Genomic DNA, 23,311 nt, shown 5'->3' with positions numbered 1-23,311 from the left:
CCTAGGAGACAAAAATAAAATGTAGGTTTTAACCTTGAAAATGTGAGCTTTAAGAATGTGATGCCCAAGTTCCATGGTTTGCTGCCGGTTTAGCTTTCCTTCCTGCCGAGAGAACATGAATGCCAGGAGAGCATGCCCATTCCTAATTGTGGAAACAGAGATACAGAAAAGGGGGCATTTTAAACAGGGTCTTGATCAACTTGACATCATTCAGTTGTCACTCAACTACAAGATTTCATTCCTTCTCTCCTGCCTGAAATCTAAATTGCAAGAAACATTAAGGAAGAGAGACATGTTTGCACTATATCAACTGTCCCCTTACTGGTTCTCTTCTGTGGAAAAGCATGTGCCACTCATTAGGCCTGTGCAAAGTTGTGGAAAATTCTGAAGCTCACCATGGTACCTTTTATCTCAGGTGTGTGTGTGGGGTGGGGGGGAGGAGGTGGAAGACACATTCCCTTGGTGTGACAAGTTACTTGCCAGAAATCTGGGAAGGATTACGAGGACAACAGGATAATAGTTCCCCCCACCCCGCTGAGGAATTTTCCAAAACTTCACACAGGCCTACTGTCCATACTATACATAAAGCAAGTTTAAATCACAATAAATGTAAATATGTATCTGATTTAGGCCTCCCTTGGTGTGCCAGTGAGCCTTCTTAGGCTCCTGGCAGGTAACCCAGGCGGGCATTTAAGGTAAGCTTCATCCTATATCCCAAGCCCTTCTTAAAAAGTCCTTGGATTGTTTGGGAAACTTAGTGTGTTCCTGGGCTTTCTATTGGAAAAAGCCTAGGGAAGGATTACATTTTCCAAAAGTACTTGGGGCATGTGGTGAGGCTTCCCTTGAATTTTGAAGCTCTCCATGGTACCTTTTATCTAGGGGGTGGGGGGTGGAAGAGGCATTCCCTTGGTGTGACAAGTGACTTGCCAGAAATCTGGGAAGGCTTACAGGGACAAAAGGATAATAGCTTCCCCCACTGAGGAATTTTCCAAAGCTTTGCACGGGCCTACTGTCCATACTATACATAAAGCAAGTTTAAGTCACAATAGATTATTTATTTATTTATTTATTTATTTATTTTTATTTTTATTATTATTATTATTATTATTATTATTATTATTATTAATCCTATATTCTGTGACGATATCTATAACAACGGCAACAACATTGACAATAAAATTCAGCCATCCTAGGTCCTTGGGAAGGACTCGATGTCTGGATAAAACAAACCAGTCAATAACATCTGTCTGACTGTGTAAATAAATAATAATAATTCAATTTCTATACTGCCCTTCCAAAAATGGCTCAGGGCGGTTTACACAGAGAAATGATAAATAAATAAGATGGCGCCCTGTCCCCAAAGGGCTCACAATCTAAAAAGAAACATAATATAGACACCAGCAACAGTCACTGGAGGTACTGTGCTGGGGGTGGGTAGGGCCAGTTACTCTCCCCCTGCTAAATAAAGAGAATCACCACGTTAAAAAGGTGCCTCTTTGCCCAGTTAGCAGGGAATGTAAATAAGTATCTGATTTAGGCCTGCCAAGATCACACCTCAGAAGATTTGGTAGGCAGAATTACATAGTGATACAACAGGATTCATCATTAATTGCTATTGCTAATAGATCATACCCTTGACTGAGTCCCCTACTCCAGTGTTCTGACTCAGATTGGGGAATGGTTACAGCAGTAGCTCTTAAAACCAGTCGAGCACACAGTTGACAATTGTGCCTAGCAGAATAGCTGCAGCAGTTGAAAGCAGGTTTCCAGCAGCCGAGATACTCATCTGCCTTGATTAAATTTTGAACTGGTACTAATTTTAGAATGTCAAATTGCATGATTCCATAAGACCCAGAATGCCGAATCTCTTCAAATTATATGAATGTCAGTGTAAACATCAATAATCCCATTACAGGACTATTCTTGATTCTACTTACAGGATTCACAAACGATTAGTGGGACAGAATAAGAAATGCAAGTAACTGTTGAACAAACAAATCTGACATTCAAAAATGTAAAATCTTCTCAGTGGGTTCCACCTACCATGTTATCCTGTCTCTAACAGTGGCCATAATCCGTATAAGCCTGAGAAGGATTTGTTATCAAATAAGGAGGAATAAGAATGCACAGAATGTTCAATGCTGGATAGTTAATTCATAAGGAAGCACCTCCAGAATTATAAAGACACTTCAAAAGCAGATAAATAAATAGCCTTATTCCTTCATAAGGCATGATACAACCAATGCAATGCAATTCACAGCCCAATCATTGCTGAAAACATCAACTGCTGGTTTTGGGGGTATGTGGTCTCATCTCTGATCCCCACCCCCACCCCACAGCTTATACCTAAGCCAGGGGAAAACACAAAACCTGGCTCTAAGAACGAACAACTTTTCTCCTTCATTGTTTTTAGACAATGAAGTATGTGTCTAATATCATTATTTTCCTCCTTACACAGTACAACACAAAAGCCACCAGCAGTTCCTTAGTACCTCGGGGATGGGTCTTCCAAGAGGCCAGTAGAACAGTCCTGCTGGATCAGGCCCAAGGCCAATCTAGTCCAGCATCCCGTTTCATACAGTGCCCAGTTGTCTCTGAGAAGCCCACAGGCAAGAGGTGAGGGCATGCCCTCTTTCATGCTGTTGCTCCCCTGCGCCTGGTATTTAGAGGCATCTTGCCTCTGAGGCTGGAGGTGGCCTATAGCCACCAGATTAGAAGCCAGATAGACCTGTACTCCATGAATTTGTTTAAGCCCCTTTTAAAACCATCCAAGCAAGTGGCCACCATCACATCCCGAGGCAGAGAATTCCATAGACGACCCCTGGTTATAGTGTTATGATCAGCAAGAAAAAAACTTGAGGCCAGGTTAGGAAGCATACGGTTCGGTGTATGGGGCAGGGAGAAATGGCCCAGTATAACAATACAGAGGGGATACATATACTCTCTCACACACATCTCACCTCCAAGCAAGCAAGCAAGCGAGTCAGAAGAGATGCAAGCAACAGACTGGGCAGTTAGGTGAGGAGAAAGAGAGGCCTGAAGAAACTCTCTCTACTCCATGCTTAATTATATATGCCTCTATCATGTCTCCCCATTGTTGCCTCTTTTCCAAACTAAAGAGTAGGGATGTGCACAAACCTGTTTAGAGGCCCTTTGTAGAGCCCCAGATGCTGTAACTTTGCCTCATAAGGAAGGCCAGATGATGTAGTTGACACAGGAGGTGGATTTCTAGGGCACCAGCAGGGTGGAAAGATGGTGACTGCTGCCTCACCTGCCTCCCTCCACCATGGGAGCAGCTCTTCACAAAGGGGTGGGCACAAGCACCCCTCAGCAAGGAGTGGCTCCATGACAGCTCTGTCCTCTGCTTCTGCGCCCACTGCAAAAATTCAGAGGCTGGCAAAGGGAGCAGAAAAAGTATACTAGACCAGTAGAGTGCTGGTCTAGAGCATCTCCTTGGTTCAAACACTTCCTCCTCCTGCTCCCTCCCCTGGATTAAAAAAACCGAAAACCAGGAAAGGGAGGCGGGTGAGTGAGGGAAGCTCTGGTCATGCTGCTGGCAAGGTAACTGGGGATGTGATGGGCTGTGCATATGTGTATATATTCAGGAGGACCTCAATACCTGCAGATTTGTTATGCATGGATTTACATATTTGTGGTCAGGTAAAAGAGACCTGACCTCGACAAAAGCGCTGGGGCGGGGGCAGGAGGGAGACGGGGATGTCGACTTCACATAACCATGTGTGGCTGGAAATGACCATGGATGTCATTTCCGACTGCCATTTTGTGTTTCGGAGCCTCAAAATCTCTCCAGTTCTTTTAAAAGGAAAAAAAATGGTAATTTTTGGCAGATTTGGGGGCATTCCAGGCACAGCACAACTCAGAGGGAGCAGCAAAGCATGGTAATGAGCTTCCCCCCACATTTCTCCCCCAAATTTGGCCAATTTTCAGTAATTTTCTATGATTTCCCCAACAACCAGGAACCTAACCCCCGTGATCCCATAGCCCTCAATGACTCGATATTTGCAGTTTCCATATTCGCAGTTGCAGACGGGAATGGAACCTCCGTGAATATAGAGCGCCTATCTATCTATCTATCTATCTATCTATCTATCTATCTATATGAGAGAGAGAGAGAGAGAGAGAGAGAGAGAGAGAGAGAGAGAGAGAGAGAGAGAGAGCGCAACACATACCAGAATGGGGAGAAGGTGGGCCATGAATATAAACAGATATTGGCGGGGGAGGGGAGCTTTTAGTCATGCTTTGTGCTCTATGTGACCACTGTTGGAACCACTACTGGCACCCTCTGTATATTAAAGCAATTTCAGTTTACCTTGGTTCACACAGGAAGTCAGTATTTTCACCATCTGATCTCCAAACAAGCCACTCCCTGAAGGAAGGATGGCAGAACATTCTTGTTTTGTCACGCCTCTTTATAAGAAAGCCTGAAAGGGCCTCCATCCTCTGATGAAACTCTTCCCAGTCCTGTTCACCATGAATCTGGCCAGCATTAATAGCTTGGAAAATCTGGTCATCTGTCATCGGATGAAGTGATGCTAGAGCCACATTCAGCACTGGCAGGGCCCTTTCAAACGAAGAGTTAGTCATGAACTTCATATTGCACTGAAGCAAATAAAGCTCTGAAAGTGAGACTGGAACCACCTTGTAGCTTGCACTTTTGATAACTAGGTGGCCCTTCTGAAAGAGATCTAGTGTCAGTTTCAAGTATAGATAGGATCCCATACTCCTCATGATGAGGTGGTTGCTCACTTTCCCAATGATAGCTGCATCAGCTTTTCCATTCAGAGATATATTGTTTATAATTTCCTGGCTGGCATTGATCCTGTACTGAATATATGCATTCAAGTCAGCCTGTATTTCTTTGTTGTCAGGGAAATCATCTAGGGAGATGGTAAAGAAAGGATGCGAGCTGATTATTTCCTGTATTAAAAAAAGAGAGACAAAAACAAGTTCTTCAGCACATTACAAAATTTCAGATACATAAATGGAATATAAGATTACTAGATGTAGGAAAGTCACATTATATGAGGCATATAGTCCTGGAAGACCACCCAGACAAGAGCCCTAGTACAGATTAGAGCAAAAGGCGATTCACGATTTGGCCTACTTTACACAACATAGTAGATAAAGTGGTAGAAGTGTTCCTAGACTATATGATTTTAAGTGTGTGAGTATTGGGGAGGGGAGGGAATCACACAATTGAATACTCTCTCGTTTTAAAAAAAAATCCTGTACATACAGAATTAGCATATCAGCAAAAACCTTCCTACACCTGCACCATGAAGTAGTACACAAAAACTGGAAAGCACTTTACAGTCATTACTGAATTCATTCTGGTGCTGTTTTAGTGACTGTAAAGCATTTTCTAAAAGTAAAGGCCTGGTGCTAATCCAGCTCAGGCAATAAAATAAAATTCTTTTAAATAAAATGATAAAATAAAATTGTAGGGCAAGGAACAACAGCCGAATTTCTTTGTTACTTACATCAGCAAGCAAATCAGGAAACTTTTATACAGTCAGAGAGTATCACATGGTAGGAGTGTGCACGAATAGATTTTTTTGTTTCGATTTGTACCCAAATCAAAACACTCCCAATTTGTTTTGGTTCCGAAGCTGAACCCCCAAATCACCACAGATTCGATTTGTACCCAAAATTTCTGAATCCGAATCGATTCTGATTTTTAAAAAGGTCCCAGGGTCAAAAGAGTGGAGTGGTTGGCAGTGCCCAATGGGTGGAAGCTACCACCCAAATTTCAAAGAAATTGGGCAAAGGGGTGATCTTTAAAAAATTTTTGAATTTTGTGTGCCTTTAAGCTTTTCCCCCATAGCGAATAATGGGGATTTCAGCATCCCCATAACTCCACTTGTGGGGCACCAGGGTGGCCCAGAGCAAGTGGTGGTATAGTGCACATAGAGTGACAACTGCCCCCAAACCCACAAGCCCATGGGGCACTAGGTATTGTTGTTTCTGAGGTGTTCCGAAAACAGATTTTCTGGTAGCAAATGAGAGTGGAATCCACTCTCATTTGCTACCAGAGAATCTACTCTCAGAACACCTCAGAAATTACAAAACCCAGTGCCTCATGGGCTTGTGGGCAGTTGGCACCCTATATGCACTACATCATCACTCACTCTGGGCCACCCTGGTGCCCCCCCCCAAGTGGAGTTATGGGGCTGCTGAAATCCCCATTATTCCCTATGGGGGGAAAAGCTTAAAGACGTGCAAAATTCAGAAGATCTTTAAAAACCACCCCTTTCACCAATTTATTTGAAAACTGGATGGTAGCTTCCACCCATTGGGGCACTACCACCTGACCTACTCTTCTGCCCCCCAAACCCCCTTTCTGCCCCAAATCTGCCTCAAAGACATGCCAACTTCAAAAAATCATTTTAAAATCACCCTTTTGCCCAATTCCTTTGAAATCTGGGTGGTAGCTTCCTTGCACCCATTGGGCACTACCACCCACCACAACCTGCCCTGGGCCACCCTGGTGGCCCCCATATGGATTTATACGTTTGCTGATATCCCCATTATTCCCTATGGGGGAAAGCTTAGAGATGCCTAAAATTTCAAAAATTATTTAAAAATGACCCCGTTGACCAATTTCTTTGAAATTTGGGGTGGTAGCTTCCACCCATTGGGCACTACCACTTAACCCACTTTGGCCACAAAATGGAGGTCTGATTTTCTGAATCAAAATCAGGGTGATTTATTTTATACTCGGATCTGGGCAGCTGAGGACAGGGGTGGTTTATTTTGTCTACAAATCACCTGAATCGGCCAGATTTGGGTACAAATCATTTTGTACCTGAATCGTTTCGCACATCCCTAATCTCTGGCTTACTCCTTGCTGGAACAATTAGTCTTTCTGTAGCTACTTCCTTTGGCCAGAACGAGGCAGTGGCTTACAAGCTGAACTGCTGCCTCTACAAATATCTATACACCACTTTTCAACCAGTTTTCAAAGCAGTTTCCATAGATAGCAAAATAAATGCCTATGCCCCAAGGCACTTAAATAAGTTAATACCTTTGGGGAGCTCTGACAACAGCCTGTGTTGGAGGAAAGAGCTCTAAAAGCAAGGACAAGAGTTCAATAAATTCAATAAAAGAGCTGCTGAGGGCAGTAGGAAATACAAAAACCCGTCTAGCAAAAATGCCAAATATTAGAGTTGGGCACTTCAGAGCTGCCTTCAACTCCTTCTATCACACCTGCTCCTGGTGCCACCATGGCTTGGGTTTTCGTAAGCATGCACAAATGTTGAGGTCCAAAATATGGTCCCCAGCAGAGAGCAACAACAGGTATCAGGACAGGGACATTTGAGCCAAACCACTTATTTAGATCTGGATGTCCAAATACTGCACACACAGACCAAACAGAAAATATAAAGCAGGAGCTGTTACACATGTCCCTACTGTACACAACTAATGCTTATTTAATTTTGCTACAGTCATTTATACCTCGCCTTTCCAGTTCCAAAGAAAAGCTCAAGCTGCCTTATAAAGTTAAAAACAAAAATTCAGATACATTAAGTAATGGGCATCCTTACGCAAGTGAGGTTGGCAGTAGCAACTGCCTAAGCCATAACTTGGCTTCTTGACTCTGCTTTCTGATGAAAATCAATGGAATGGTGTTTTTTTTTTGAGACTCTTCTGTTCAATACGGCATTATTTCAGCACAATGATTGTAGCAATAGGTTTTTAAATAGTACCTGAAGGTTTGTTCTTACAGTCACTATCAGTTTTAGCCATGGAGGAAATCTAGAAATTATATTTGTGATGAATGAAGAAACTGTGTCCCCATAATCAGGTTTGTGGAATTCTGCCTCGTTTAAGCCATCTATCAGAATGATGTATTCTTCTTCTGGAATTTTCTGTTCTGAAAGACAATAAAGTAAAAAAACAACGGTTAAAGATGTTCACCTCTCAGATTCCCCACCCCTTCCTCAAGTCCAAGACACTTGGTTTTAATACAATGGGGGCCAGCCAGTAAGAAATGGCAGGTGGGTACCTTCAACATGCCAATTCTTCCCTCCTTCCCCAAAGATAAGACAAGACTATGTTGAAACTTCCTGCATCAGCAAGTGATGTGGATTAATCCTGTCCTATTGGCTTTGCAGGCTATCTCTTCTAGCATGCCAAACATATCCATCTACCTACACGGTTGTAATTCAGGTACAGATTTCCATTTTCAACAGATGTGGAAATTTTAGTATTTCTGAGCCTTTAAATTTCCTGCATGGCTAACCGATTGCTTATAGTGGTCGCCCACAAATCAATCTTTTCCTCATTTAAGAAAAAATACACAATTTTAGAGAGAGGCTTGGAAATTTAAAGTATATCAAGCACCTCAGCTTCTCAGGTGGTTCCAAATAACCCAGTTGTGATTGGTGTCACAACTGGGCCCATGATGCAGGGAAAACCAGTTTTCCAGCATTGTATGTGCTTCATCCCACACCCTATTTTGAAGCAGAAAAGTGGCAGCCTGGGTTCCTAGGCTGCCCAGCTTCACCCTAAGTAGCACTCTGAAATATGTGGATAGGAATTGCAGCTCATTATATCTAGGTAGCTGCTATATTGCTCAAAGTCATTGCTGCTGGAGAGCTGTACACTTTGTTCCTGAAACATTTGCCATCATAGCTTCTTTTAAGGCTCCATTTCGTAAATGGATTCACAGTACTCTTTGAATAATTTATATATCATTTTATAGTATGCCCAACAGATCATTTATAAGATCATAACCTACTAGTCTTTTGGTATAAATGTGTTATTTAAGGAAAACAGCAATTTATGAACCCATATTAAATGTGTTACGGCTATTTTGAAATATTTCATTTTCTTTGTGGGTTTTGTTATCTTAGGAACCTAGGAAGCTGCCCTATACTGAGTCAGACCATAGGTCCATCTAGTTCAGTATTGTCTACACAGACAGGCAGCAGCTTCTCCAAGGTTTAAGGCAGGAATCTCTCTCAGCCCTATCTTGGAGATGCCAGGGAGGGAACTTGGAACCTTCTGCTCTTCCCAGAGCGGCTTCATCCCGAGGGGAATATCTTGCAGTGCTCACACATCAAGTCTCCCATTCAGATGCAACCAGGGCAGACCCTGCTTAGCTAAGGGGACAAGTCATGCTTCCTACCACAAGACCAGCTCTTATATTTGATATCTAATTTTAAACAAAACAGATCACAGCCCTGCAAACTGTTCACCGTCAATAGTTAGTAACACACCAAAGAGCAAAGTTCATGCTATAATTGAAGTTATTCTAGAAACAGATACTTCTGGGCCTACCTTTCCTTAGGTTGGCAAGTGGCTCCAGCACACCTCTTCTGAATGCTGCTACTGGATCCTGAACACAGGATCTAAGGCTAAGCATGCTTTGCAGGTGTGGTTCCCTTATTAGAAGTTCTCTGTAAGCTGTCAGCTGATGTGACCGGCAAAGCAGAGCAGCAATACTATGCACAAATTCTGGTACAAGGCATGTATATGTATTGTCAGCTTGGCAGTAGTGATAGGCAACCACCTTAATAAAAATAAAACAAACTACTGTTTAGAATCATGGTAGAAACCTCCAGTGATGTGAAGCCATGCTGAACATGCATTTCTATTGGGCTTTTAAATTTCTCCAGCCTGTGGAGAGGTACAAAATGCTGCCTTGTCCCACACCCCTAGTGGGGTCAGGCCCCTTTCAGCAGCAACCTTTGCAAGCTTTGAAAGTACACGGGAAATAGGGAGGAGGGAAGGTTGTTAGCAGCCTCTTCTCTCCTTGTGTTTCTTGCAAGCTCTTTGCAAAGTTTGCAAAGGTCAGATGAGTCCCCAAAGAGCTGCTGACACCCCAGTAACTTGCTACCTGAGGTGACTGCCTCACCTTGCCTCACAAAAGGGCCGCTCTTACATGCAACTAGGAGAGCACCCACAGGTACCATTGCAAGGAGATCTCACAATCCCTCTCTAACATTCAGTGTCACCACAATCATTAAAAAAAAATGGGAAGGAAGAATAGGTATTGTTTTTGTTTTTACAGTTAATGAGCAAAACATCTAGACCTCAATATCCAATAATATTATGAATAATACGTGTATAAAGCACTTAATATATATTATCTTACTGTAAACCTCGCATCAGCCCTGTAAAGTGAGTATTGTAGATGGGAGTTAAGTGGTTTGTATAAGGCAATCTAATGAGTCTATGGCAGAGGAGAGATTCAAACCAGGGAAGATGTGATTCCTAGCTTAATCTCTTTACTACTATCCTGTATTAGCTCTCTAATATAGTCTTCTGTACAACAGTAGAAGAATACTACATAACTCAACTGTAGTAATTCATCTTTAAATATCTCGACTATAGGATCTACCTTCCACTTTGTTATAAATTCCACTTTAAGGTACAATGAAAGGCATCCAGACTAATGCAGTGCAGTGGGTCACACAACCCTCAGGGACATATTATAGCGGGCTTCACTGAGAACAGGAGACTAGTGAAAATATATCTTAGCCACAGTGTTAATCTGAATGTTATCCAACAACTTGTTCTCTCTTTCCAAAAGAGCAAATGCTCTACAATACAGCATGGCATATTACACATTGATACAAGACTTCTAGAATATTTTTTTCATGTTTTTACAAGGGAAGAGAAAGGAAAATTGGCAAGAAAAAAGAAAGGGAAAGGAGTGTATGCCCCATTAAACCAAGTTTGCAAGAATTCTGCTTCCCTGTCCTTACAAGGTATAGTACCATCTCCCAAATACATTTCCCAGTATCAAACAGCAAATTATAAAATGCACTCAAAGCACAGTTTTGCAATCTCATATGAATTTATGGTCCAGTAGCACAATAATATTTTTGCACTAGCAAAAACAAGACTAAGAAAGAGATTCAGTGACAATCCATTCAAGCACTATTCTAAAAGTTTTTCAGACTCAGTAATTTCAAGGAGACCAATATGACACTGCACTGGCTTCATATGATTTCCCCTCATATGCTGGTGATCCCAGAAAGTTCTAGTTTACTTGTTTTATTTATTTATTTATATTTATTTATTTCAACAACCATAAGTTCATTAATACAATTGCTGGACTTCCTGCTGCTGGGTTACTCCTTCCCCCAGCTCTATGATCTTGATGGCTTCCAGCCACCCAAAAGGAGCACCCACATGACTGGGTAGTGAGGCAGGAGGAGACACATGTACCTTCTTTAGCAGGGGCGTATCTAGGGTGAGGCAGGCAGCGCACATGCCCCGGGTGCCACTTGAAGGGGGGTGCCATTTAAAAAAAAAATTTTTTTTTAATGGCCACTGAAAACAAAATGGCCATCGCACATGCTCAAATGGCTTCTGTGAGGCTCTAGGCCATGCCAGGCCTCACAGAGGCCATTTGAGCATGAACGGTGGCCATTTTGTTTTCAGCAGCCTTTTTTTTTAAAAATTATTTTTAAAAATGGCCATCGCACATGCTCAAATGGTCCCTGCAAGGCCCTAGAGGCCAGCGGGGGAGGGGGAACCTTTGCAGACCTCCTCCCACGGCTTTTAGGAAGCCCCCCGAAGGGGCTACAGGTAATTTTATATATATATATATATATATATATATATATATATATATATATATCACTATAAATACACATATTCAGTTTGGCACTATGTACAGAGAATCAGGGCTTGTAAATACCAAGCTGAAGCTTAGGAGCTAGGATTGTATTCATTTGCTCTCACTTTGCTTCTTGTGATAAGTGAGTTAAATGTGATGTCTTAATAATATGGCTATTAATGGTGAGTTTGTCTTTGAATCAGTGTGAAATCCTTAGTATTAAGGCCCACTGGGAGTTTCTTGCTCTCTTTCTCTCGTTTTAACTGTCTTTCTGAAATACCAGAATATATTCCAAGCAGTGACACAATTTACTCTGCATATCCTTTAATTATTTTCAGAGTATCTGGGGAAAGTCAAATTCTCCATTTATTTTTAAAACTTGTGCAATAGTGATGCTACAATGCATAGTAGAGAATTAGACAGGTATTTTTCTGTTTAGTTTTCCAACTACACCTCCACATAGTATTTGGGTATTTCATGTGCCTCAGCATACTGAAATTTGTAGTTTTCCAGCATTTTTTGGTCTGGCTACGTCCACTGCTAAATAGTTTTTGAAATATTAAAAGATTAATGAGCTTGACTTGTATTTTTCAGCTGATATTATGGTAAAGTTATCTGAAAGATGGGTGTCAGATGTTTGGACAGGGGGCGCAATTTCAGTGCTTGCCCTAGGCACTATTTTCCCTAAATAAGCCTCTGTTCTCCAGTCTCACCTTAAGCCTGGGTTTCAAAACAAGGCTACCCAGCAGAGGAGCGTGGAGATCGAGAGCGATCCTGGCACTTCTCATGATCAGCCCTAGCACTGCCCTACCCAGGTAGGGCTGGTCATGAGAACTGTCTAGTCTTTTGAAGACACCTTTTAAAAACCCAGTTAAAAATCTGGCTCCTTTTAAGGAAAACTCTTACACTATTGCCTTTTCCAACTAATCTACAGAGTTTTGGATCTAGAATCTTGACAATTACATATCAATTAAGAAAAGAAAGCAGCATAATAGTCCAAAATTAAATGCCTTCCATTTTTCTCTTCTTGTAAAGATAATGGTGATTGCACCCATGATCGAGGCATTAGACTTCAAAGTCAAGTACGATCCATACATGGAATATCTTCCACTTGGCCAAGTTCAGACAATCCAACAAACCATGATTTGTTGTGTTGTGAACCTGAGCCTCAGAAGCACCAAGACTGAGCACTCCCACCTTCTTCCCTTACCTTCTGCATCTAGCTACAAGAAAGGAATCCTGGTTCCAAGCTACAATTTGGTGTCATCCAAACCCAGAAGCTGCTGTTTAACTGTGGCGTACAAGCCAGGATATGAAGTCATGACCTGCAGGTCCACGTTCAGCAAACACATCGAGCTGTGGTCAAACTAACCAGGACGCAAGCGTAAGGGCGAGAAGGAAGTCTGTGGATTTGGAGTTCCTTAGGATTGTGTTCATGATTGTCTGAACTGGATCACTAAATCCCATGCAGCTTAATCCCAAAGAAAGGTGCATGGGACTGCAGCTTAAGTAAATTAGTACTGACTCAATATAATCCTATTCTATTACATTCTAAATATTACATTAGCTTTGATGATGACAGCATTAGGCCAGTTCTTACATAAGGACCGTACTGGGTATTTTTGGTAGGGATTCTCCCCTTTAACATGTTTCAATACCAGAACAAATCCTTTTTTACAACACTTTGCAAGCTTTACTCCTGTCACAATCCCTCCAGCAAAAATAGATGCATTAGAATGTCCCTAGTGCAATTTGCTGATAATTCCAGTTTATATAACTGTTAGAAACATCAGTGACGAAAACACTGTAAGCTGCCTAGATCAACCGTTTTATCCTCCCCACCCTGTTACATGCACTGCAGGAAGCTACACTGAATAAACTAGCTGGTGGGGGCAGTAGTTTCCTTCGGAATTAGGGATCACCATCTGCCAGAGTCAGATAGAAAAAGAATCCTACCATACAGTAATTCTCAAGTGAGACACTATGAGTGGCAGAGACAAAGAAGGGAAATGTACTATCAAATAACTTAACCATCAAGGCTATACAGGGTCTCCTCACTACTTTTGTACAAGAGATTACTGAAGTGAATTTTAACTTTTATTGAAGCTGAAAAAAAGAATACTCAGTGCATGGACCTGGCCACCAGGGTTTCTAAAAGTAAAGGTAAAAGTGTGCCGTCAAGTCAGTGTCGACTCCTGGAGCCCACAGAGCCCTGTGGTTTACTTTGGTAGAATATAGGAGGGGTTTATCATTGCCTCCTCCTGCGCAGTATGAGATAATGCCTTTCAGCATCTTCCTATGTCACTGCTGCCCGATATAGTACCAGCAGCAGTTCAAACCGGCAACCTTCTGCTTGTTAGTCAAGCATCTCTCCACTGCACCTAAGCAGCCTTAATTTTTATGAGCTATGACAGCCAAAGCATCCAAAACACTGATTTTTGTGTACATAATGCTGAAGGAATAGTTAAATAATGGTGAGTTACCTTTGAAGCAAGTCGTCTAACTGAATCACCCATTTGGTTCTGATTTTCCTGAGGAGGGCGGCAATTCAAAGTTTTGGCTGTACTGATACCAGCTGAGGTAAGAGAAGAGGGTAACTGGCTGAGAGGAATCTCTTGACAAGGGTCACTGGCTGTGGGGGGTGGGGTGGGGAGGAGAGGGAACAGGCAGACACCAAAGTTATAACTAGCAATAATCACTTTGCGGTATAAATTATATATCTGTAATGCTGGAGATGTTTAGTCTTCTAGAGAAAACTAAACATTGTTTGAACTTCACAGTCTGTCTTCATGTGTTACCAGTTATGACTTCATCCCTCTCACTGCACATGTTCATCACTGCACTTTGAAGATCTGCTACACTAATTTAGTGACGCCATAACAGCTTATATCCAAATCAAGAACAGAATAAAAACATTCAAATTTCCTTTGCAATAACAGTCAGAGACACACTCCAAAAGTTCCCCAAGGTGGTCTTTCACTTCAGAGTCCCACAGTAACAAAACGGAGGTTTGAGAAATACATTTGTATTCAGCAAATTAGCATCTCTAGAGAGTTTGGCTGAGGTGACAGCTTCATACACTCTCCTCCCTCTTGCCAACTCCAAAACAGCCATTTCAGAACTCTGCTTGTTTCTGAATCCCTAAAATCATTTGTCAATCATTTATCGAGATTTTAACTTCTATCACATTTTGCCATACAATGTCCGACTCAAAAACAATTCAACAATGCTTTCTTCCTGTGCTTAAGTATTTGTCTTCAGAGTTTTTCCTTTTCGAGGCAAAAGGAAACCTATCATTCTGTGGCTGTTATAATTTTACCCAGGATCTTTGTTAATCTGTGTTTCTCTCAAATAGTGGAAAAAATAATAAGCGGTGGGGGGAGAATCCCAACTAGCAAATGCCTCAGCTCCTATCAGAACTAGTTATCATGAGAGCCTGACTAAGAAGTATGAAAGCAAAAGTTGTAAAATGAGGTGGGCAACGACTTCTCTGCAGCTGGTGAAAATTTAACTTTGGTACACAGACAATGTTTTCAAAAACTAGTAGAGTAATCAGATAGGCAGTACTAAACCAAAAAATCAATGGGGTATACACTCATGATGCCATTATGTATGGGTCTAGAAAAAGGTGTGTAAAAAAATAGGGCTTGTTTCTAAAGACAAATGAAGAACACAAGGTGACAGGGGAGAAGAACTGTTGTAAATTTCATGAATGACTAATGGAGCTTTGCAGCAAATAAAATTATTTGCAAATAAAGTTGCATTTCGACCCTGCTTCTGAACTAGCAAAATAATTTTCACACACAGTTTTGCGACATACTTTTAGGCGAATTAGGGCTGGTGGAAGCAATCTGCCTCATGCGACTCCCATGGCAGCTAAGTGCCACAAGCTTTGAAATAATAGCCGTCTTCCCAAATCCCACATTTCCAATGACAACAGCTCCCCTAGTTTCTGCCTGCTCTGTATTCTTCAACTTTTCCTCTATGACTTGAAACAGCCAATCTCTTCCGACAAACACAGAGTCCGTTGTTATGCTTGGCACTTCAAACAATAGTGGCTTTAGCAAAATGTCTTGAGGCTTATAGGGGACAAAGCGTGCTGAGAGGAGAGGAGAGAAAACTTGTTAGAAGGCAATATTTTAAGAAATGAAAAATCTATTCAAGGCAATAAAGCACTCACATTGTAGAAAAGAATCTTGGAAATTACAAACGTTACAAAATAGTGTGCATCTGATGTTATTTTGTTGTTAAGAACAAATACTACATTTCCAAGAAAAAAGTTCCAAAAGCATTTTACATACCGCTTTTCCTATTGCTGAGCATGCCTCAGCCCTTGAACCTCCCCCTACTTCATTTGATCTACTTGGTATGAACTTTTGCTTCAAAGAAGCATTTAAACCAGGTGTGAAGAATTGCCTTTCCTGTGGGATTGACCAAAGGAGAAACCTGTGCAGACCAGAAAGAGGGTGGGGCCCCACCTTTGATCAAATCAGCAGGGCCAATATGCACCAGCATAAGGTCACAACAAGAAACATTGGTGTACTGCTAAAAAGGCAGGGAAGTCCTGCCAGAAAGCTGTGGCAGGATTGGTACTTTCTGAGACTTTCTGATATGGAGGCAGGCAGCAGGGGATTAACTGGCTCATGACTGCAAGTGACACAACTTAGGTAGGTGTTTATGTCAGTCAAGGGAAGAGGAGATAACTAATGCTGGAGGAATTTTGCCAGATGGTAATGCTGATGCATCAGCTCCCAGGATCCTATTCTCTAAGGGAGCTAGCCCCTTTGCTTTCCATGGAGACAGACTATTGTCTCCAATAGTCTGTATTGGAAAAGTCCTTTTCCAATACACTGCACTGTAGATGCACTCCAGTAGCAAGTAAGAGTTAGTGGTTGCAACATGGCTCCAGGCTCACACACGAGGCATCTTTTTCCCCCTAAGCAAATGCCATAGTTCAAGGTTTTCTTTGTTCTATTGGTAAAAGGCCTTCTGCTGTCACTATGGAATTTGTCATCCTTAAAAGTAACTGTCTCTCTCATAACCGCCTTCTCATTGAGTTCAGGCCAGTATACTAGGTAATGACTTACAGACACCCTAAGAAAGGCCAATGTATTTGTACCTTTGATTTCTTGTTGAACTCGTCCTCCGGCAGTGTTGTGCCATGGTAAGCGAATCGAGGTCCGCAACGGAGTATTTCTCTGTCCATCCAAATAGCTCAGGTCTTCTAGCTTGGTGGAACTTGTTGCTGTAAATAAGAATGTCAACTAGTCAGATCAATAGGCTGTAGAGTTTAATATCATGGCTCAAACAGTGGCCTGTCACAGCTGCTTAATATGGAACGGGAGAGAAACAGAATGCTCCAGTTCCGATGAAGTGTATTTATTTCACGGATATTTTATTCCAAGTTGGAACTCAAGGTGGCACACATGGCATTCCCCAGTGTACTCCACCCAGACACAGGACAGACCCAGACTTGCTTCGTTTCAGCAAGCTGGTTGCGTCATGTGCATTCAAGACCAGATCCCAAGACTAGTTTAACAGTCTGTGACCTGTAGCACCAAAAACTTACCGTGCTAAGCAGGCTTAACATCTCAAAAGTCCATGCCTCCATTCAATTGTGTGTTTACATGGTGAGTAGCAAAAACTAAGCTGTCCCAGGACTATGATGTGCCAGCAGAAATGCATGGCAAGATTGTATTATGATTTTACAGTGCCTGGTGGTTGTTTTTAAAAGTAGAAAAGGTGAACGGAAAGCAACAATTTTACAGAAATTCATATTGTGGGACAAGAGGGCTCTAATGTTTTTTAAAATGATGTGCTAGAAGGGCTCAAGATGTACTTTCACAGTAAGAACACGCGTGTGTGTGTGTGTGTGTGTGTGTGCACGAGCATGCATGCATTTTTATCACACAAGTGTGGACAGGAAGCTTTCAGAAGGATGTGGTATGACATTACAGACAGGACACTTGTGGAGACAGACAACACTGCTGCTAGATTGCCTTGTAAAGGTTTTCTCTGTAACATTTAAAAAACAAACTTGAGGGATTTTAAAAAGGAATCATGTAGGATACCAAACCTAGTCTGAGCCTGTCCCTTTCATTCTAGATAAGGGACAGATAAGCAGTAACAAGAAGCGGAAGGATCACAGCTAAGTCAAGTGACAGCATCAAGTTGGACCACAATAAGTTGGACCATAACAAATAGCAACCTAATGGAAGAGGGCACAAGCACTCTGTCTCCTGGCCCAATTGAGTCTTAAACAAAGCAAACTTCACACCGCTGTTATGAAGTCCAATGCTCCTCTGTTCCATGAAGGAAGGGTGTGATACAAGCAGAGTACACAAAAACAACCCACACAAACCTGCCATAAAGTTGTCCTTTGAAGCAAGACACCACCTCTTTCATTAGCACTGTCACTTTGAAAACTATAGCCATGAGCTTCCATAACCATGGTTAGTTAACGTCCACATCCATAAAATTCTATTGGACAACTATGCCTCATGTGAAAATTTTCATTCTTAAATGTTCAAAATATCAAGTTTTCAAAGTACACCCTACTGCTCTTTAGAAATCATCATGTGGACTTTACTTCAGAAAACAGTTCTATACATGGAAACAACCCAAAAGTATGCCTAGAGAATTTAAAATGTCCCTTTTCTAAATAATAAAATACAGTTTCTCAAATATACTATCTCTGCCACAAACTGCCTGACTCAAGGCTGCATTCTTTTAATTAAATGTGCTCCTTTGTGGTTTATATTTTTAATATGAAATACTGTCAAGAAGGATTTAAAAACAGCTGATTTACTGCTAGCTGGTAGCTAAGACAAGGCAAGGTTCATACTGAATTTTTATGGCCAGTTTGGCAGTCAAATTACTTATTAAAGCTTCAATATTTCCATGCTGAAACACAGCAAGGTAGCTAAGATGAATCTTCTGCCCCAATGATTTCATTCAGCATTATTGGCAGTCCAAATCCTGCAAGCAGACACAGTCCAAATCTTGAAAGCAGACAAGAAGGCACTGTGCGCACTATTTCACAGCATTCAGAACATCAACAATCACCTATTAATGGGAGGATTATCTGCCTCTCTTTGCAAAGATATGTCCAAACATAAAAGCTTTTTAGATGATATGAGATCTACTGGAATATAAATTGGTCATCTTCAGAATTCATTAATTGGAGAAGCTAAAACAAAAGTTAAAAGAGGGCAGTCATGACCCAAAATCACATACAGGAGAGTACTGCATGATAGGCGGAAGTTTTATGCAAGTTTTTAATACATGCTCATATTTGCTGTAGAGGCATACCACATTTTGACCTTCAAAGTGACTCACCTCTTCAGCACTACAATTATCTACAATGGAAACTTCAAAGAAATCTCTTCTCTTCATGCATATATAGGCTTGTTGGATTGTGGCTAATGATTATATCTACCAAGAAAATCTTCCCTACATGTCCTATTGAAATGAATGGGAGTGGATTGTTCTCATTTGGTGAAATTCTATACATTTACAGCGGACTAAGCACCTTTGAATTATATGGAAATACCAAGAGAGGGTGAGTGAGGCAGACTGCCAAGAGAAAGTCTAGTAATTATAATCATTTCACTATTTGTACAATACTTGCAAAAATGAGGTGAACTGTTCACATTGCCTATACTATAGCACTGAGGTTGTTTGGGGATCAAATGCACTGAAATGTAAGATTACCACCATTTAGGTTTTTTCCAACCTGCATGCATCACTTATCTACCACTGCTAGCGGGGTTCTAATGAAACTGCTCATTTTGTTTGTGTAAAAGGGCTTTCCTCTTGGGGGTGGGGGGAAGCTCTCCCACCCAGTTTTTTTTTATTTTAAAGCATTAGTGCACCATTTTATTAAGTCTTCTAATGTAAAGTAATAAGGACAACAGATCTTGAGTTTAAGGGACACTCTATAGTTCAATGAATACAGGAACTGGGTCCTACAGACGGTCTCAAGATCACTCGAGCACGAAGTCTGGTTCCTTGCTGCAAGGGCTAATTCCAGAATTGAAGCCATTAGCAAATCTTTCTATGGACCAACTGTTTATTTCAGTCTAGATAATTTTATGTTCAATTATTCTTTTTTACTGCAGTTCTTTCTCCTATGAGGAAAAAAATCTACAGTTCTGTATCACCATCTCAGAGATAGGTACAATATTCTAAACAGCCTTTAACTATTAGACATATTAAATATTTTAATAAAACAAATTAGTGAAGAACTAGGAAGGGGAAGGAAGTTGGAGATAAAGAGGCTAGAGAGACAGGTAAAGCAAATATTTACCAACCAGCTGAACAAAGTGACATCGGTGACAAGAGGATTCCCTTAGTCCATAGCGGTTAATAGAAGAACAAGGATGGATTAAATCATAATTAAAATAAGGGTTGTCCCATTGCTTCGAATTGTAGATTTGAGCATTCAGAACAAGATAACAAACACTCAGTAGTGCCCAAATCTCATTAAAGCTTTCTGGACTGGTTCACACATATGGTGCATTTGTCTCCATTTGCATGGAGGAAGTAGTGCATGAACTGAAAGTACATGGGGTAGTCAGTTGCACATGAACATAGTAATTCCCTGGACTGTGGAAGCTTCAAGGAGGAAGGATTAGATGATACTCAATCATCTCCTGGTTTTCACTGACTGTGGAATAAGGCTATGATCAACATAATATGCTTGTCAATCCCTTCATTAGCCATTAACTGGACCACTACCCATTGGCCACTTGAAGCTCTCCTCACAATAGTTGCCTGCTAATTCCTAATGTTCCATCTCTCTCTGTCGACACCCAACACACACACACACACACACACACACACACACACACACACACACACACACACACACCACCCCACACACACACACACCCCACACCCCCCACACACACTTCAAACAGTCATCATAAGAACCAATTCACAAGTAATCAATTCAAGTGCAGATCCAGGTCTCCTGACACAACTAAATATCCTTTCATTGTCCAGTAAAGTAAATATCCTTTCAGCATTACAGGATCCTTGGGCAAGAACAGGGGTTCTGTGGCTTTTTCCTGGTCTTGGAACAGCAGGCTGGATCCAGCAACTCTATCCACGCTAGGACTCAAAACAGCAGCACGTGCAGAGTAGATGGCACCTTCTCTGTGAATGCCAGCAATAAACCAAGTGGAGAATTGCTGCTGGACTGTAGCCTGTACTTGTATGGCTGTTCCAAAGCCAAGAGGAGGGAGAAACGAAGAGGGAGTCCACAAGAGTCAGCTTGTGACTGGCCAGTAGACTTAATGATCTGTGTTGTTAGAAAAGTGTTTTTTCTTTTTAAAAAATGTAGAAAAAAAGTTAAGACAGAAAAACAGACCAACGGGGCAGGGGGAGTGCAACTTCTAATGTAGATTTTCCTATAGACAGAAATTAGGATGACAAACAAGAAGTACCATAAATATGTGGACTACAAAGGGCACTGTGCCCACCCCAGTCTACATAACTAGAGCAGATTATGGATAATCTTGTCCAATAGGTTCATTAGACTAACAAAAAGAATTCAGGGCAAACAGCTGAATAAAAACACTTAATCAAATGAGGAATATTCAAGTACTAGCTGGGCCAGGCGCAGAGCATCTGCACCTCTGATGGCTCGCCCAGCCCGTTTCTCCCCCACCCCCCCAGCTGCAGTTTTTGGCCGTCTTGGCAGCCGGGCTGGGCCCACTGCTGCTGCCTCCTCATCCCGGCAGTCGGGCCAGGGCAGCCCGCCGCTGCCTTCTCACCCTGGAGGCCGGGCTCAGCGCTGCCACCTCATCCCGGTGGCAGTTTCTCCCCATCCCCTTCACGAGTCCGGCAGCTGCTCGCGAACTCTCGCAAGAGCTGCCACACATAGGATTAGCGACGGGTATGCCTAGGATAAATATATAGATTTTAAGTGTATTTAAATGAGGAATATTCAAGTATTTTAAATTTCTCTCTACATGCTTCAGCTGGCTAGCTAATGACTTTTACTGCACTACAATTATCCCTAGTTCTAAGGAAAGCAAAATGCATTCCCGAAAAAGTTTAAGGGTTCATAAACACCCTGACATTACTGAATAATCTTGACACCCCCAAGAGACGCAAGTTTGGGGTGGTATAGAAATATGTTAAATAAATAAATAAATAAATAAATAACAATAAAAAAGAAACATTTGCTCTGCTGTCCAGTAGAGAACATTCCTAACTTACTTTTAAGTTTGAATCACACAAACATCCTTCCTCACCCACAGCCTTTATTTATCGTATTAATTAATTAATTTAATTAATTACATTTATATCCCGCTCTTCCTCCAAGTAGCCCAGAGTGGTGTACTGCATACTTGAGTTTCTTCTCACAACAACCCTGTGAAGGAGGTTAGGCTGAGAGAGAAGTGACTGGCCCAGAGTCACCCATCTAGTCTCATGGCTGAATGGGGATTTGAACTCGGGTCTCCCCAGTCCTAGTCCAACACTCTAACCACTACACCATGCTGGCTCTCTACATGTTTAGTAGTAATGTTTAGTTCCTCTAAACATTACACGGGCAACCCTCCCCCTTCAGCCCAACCAACACTGTTAGATTGGGACTACTTATTTGCTGCCTTAAAACAACATTTTCATCCTCCACCTCCTGTGCAAATTGTTCAGCATTTAGAGATGCTTTGTGTCTTTAAACACTGCTCAATGCATCAGAGAACTGGCAATCAAACATGCTTCTACTGAACTAGAAACCTTGAACAAAAGTCTCATTTTCTCCTTACTCAACACGTTCAAACAGAGAACACACTCATAAATCAACAATTTCATTTCACATCTCTATCAGGAACTTCCCCTTTAACTGGAGAGTGCTGACCATATTTCATGTCAAGCCAAAAAACATACTTTTAAAATCCTCTATTCACTACCAGCTCTTGCCAAGACATGACCATATCAAGGAATAGCGTTTACTGTTTTCAGGAATGAATCCTATTATTATTATTATTATTATTATTATTATTATTATTATTATTATTATTTATTTTTTTTTTTTAACTAAAGGCCTAAGGAACTCCCAAAGTGGCGCTGAAGGTCAGAACTACAGTCAGTATATAGTGCTGGATCTCAAAGCCAATGTTGGTAGCTCATTTAACTCAACCCATCCAGTACCATTTCCAGCTCATTAGAAGGAAGTGGGTTCCATGGCTTTGAAGAGCTTTGGTCCCAGTTGCGATCCTTAGACACTGCTTGGAGCATTTAACAACTGATTTAAATCTTGAGGCGAGAGCCAAAACCTCAGAAGCTACTTTTGGCACATAGGTTGGAAGACAGTGCAACCAGAACTAGAGAGGAGGCTAAATTAGGGGCCTCAGGGAAAGCTTGGACACAGTCCCCCAACTGAAGTCATGTTAAAGGAGGTGGCAGCCAAGGCTTATTCCCAAAGCAAGTCATATAATCTGGACGTATCGTTCTTACAAGCTTTCTTTGTCTACACTGTCAGTTCATAGAGTCCTATACTGTGTTCTTCTCCCAAACCAATGAGGCAGCAGTCATTTTCATCTAATGTAGGTAGTTTCCCATCACAACCATTCCACTTTTTAAAGGGTATCCTAATGCATCATAGGAAAACGGATGGGAAGAAATATAGCACACACACACACCCCCGAAAAAAACCCCTCTGCTGTAACCTCATTAATTCACTGACAAAAAGCTCCTGAACTATAC

The 23,311-nt window shown here is 41.5% G+C and overlaps 1 protein-coding gene across 14 annotated transcripts in view; it reads right to left on the bottom strand.

The window, feature by feature from the left end:
• TANC1 (tetratricopeptide repeat, ankyrin repeat and coiled-coil containing 1) overlaps positions 1–23,311 on the bottom strand; it is a 225,385-nt gene that overhangs the window by 29,917 nt on the left and 172,157 nt on the right. For all 14 annotated transcript variants that reach the window (XM_053260287.1, XM_053260307.1, XM_053260270.1 and 11 more), the window contains 7 exons: positions 16,713–16,838; positions 15,414–15,692; positions 14,077–14,225; positions 9,304–9,535; positions 7,728–7,894; positions 4,331–4,938; positions 34–142 (listed from right to left, as the gene is read on the bottom strand). In XM_053260287.1, coding sequence (XP_053116262.1) covers positions 34–142; positions 4,331–4,938; positions 7,728–7,894; positions 9,304–9,535; positions 14,077–14,225; positions 15,414–15,692; positions 16,713–16,838 — 1,670 coding nt within the window. The remainder of the gene's footprint in view (positions 1–33; positions 143–4,330; positions 4,939–7,727; positions 7,895–9,303; positions 9,536–14,076; positions 14,226–15,413; positions 15,693–16,712; positions 16,839–23,311) is intronic.

The sequence above is a fragment of the Hemicordylus capensis genome, chromosome 1, assembly GCF_027244095.1.
Source record: "Hemicordylus capensis ecotype Gifberg chromosome 1, rHemCap1.1.pri, whole genome shotgun sequence".
Taxonomy (NCBI): Eukaryota; Metazoa; Chordata; class Lepidosauria; order Squamata; family Cordylidae; genus Hemicordylus; species Hemicordylus capensis.
Note: the sequence above shows the minus strand (reverse complement) of the source record. Positions and strands in the feature narration are given on the sequence as shown.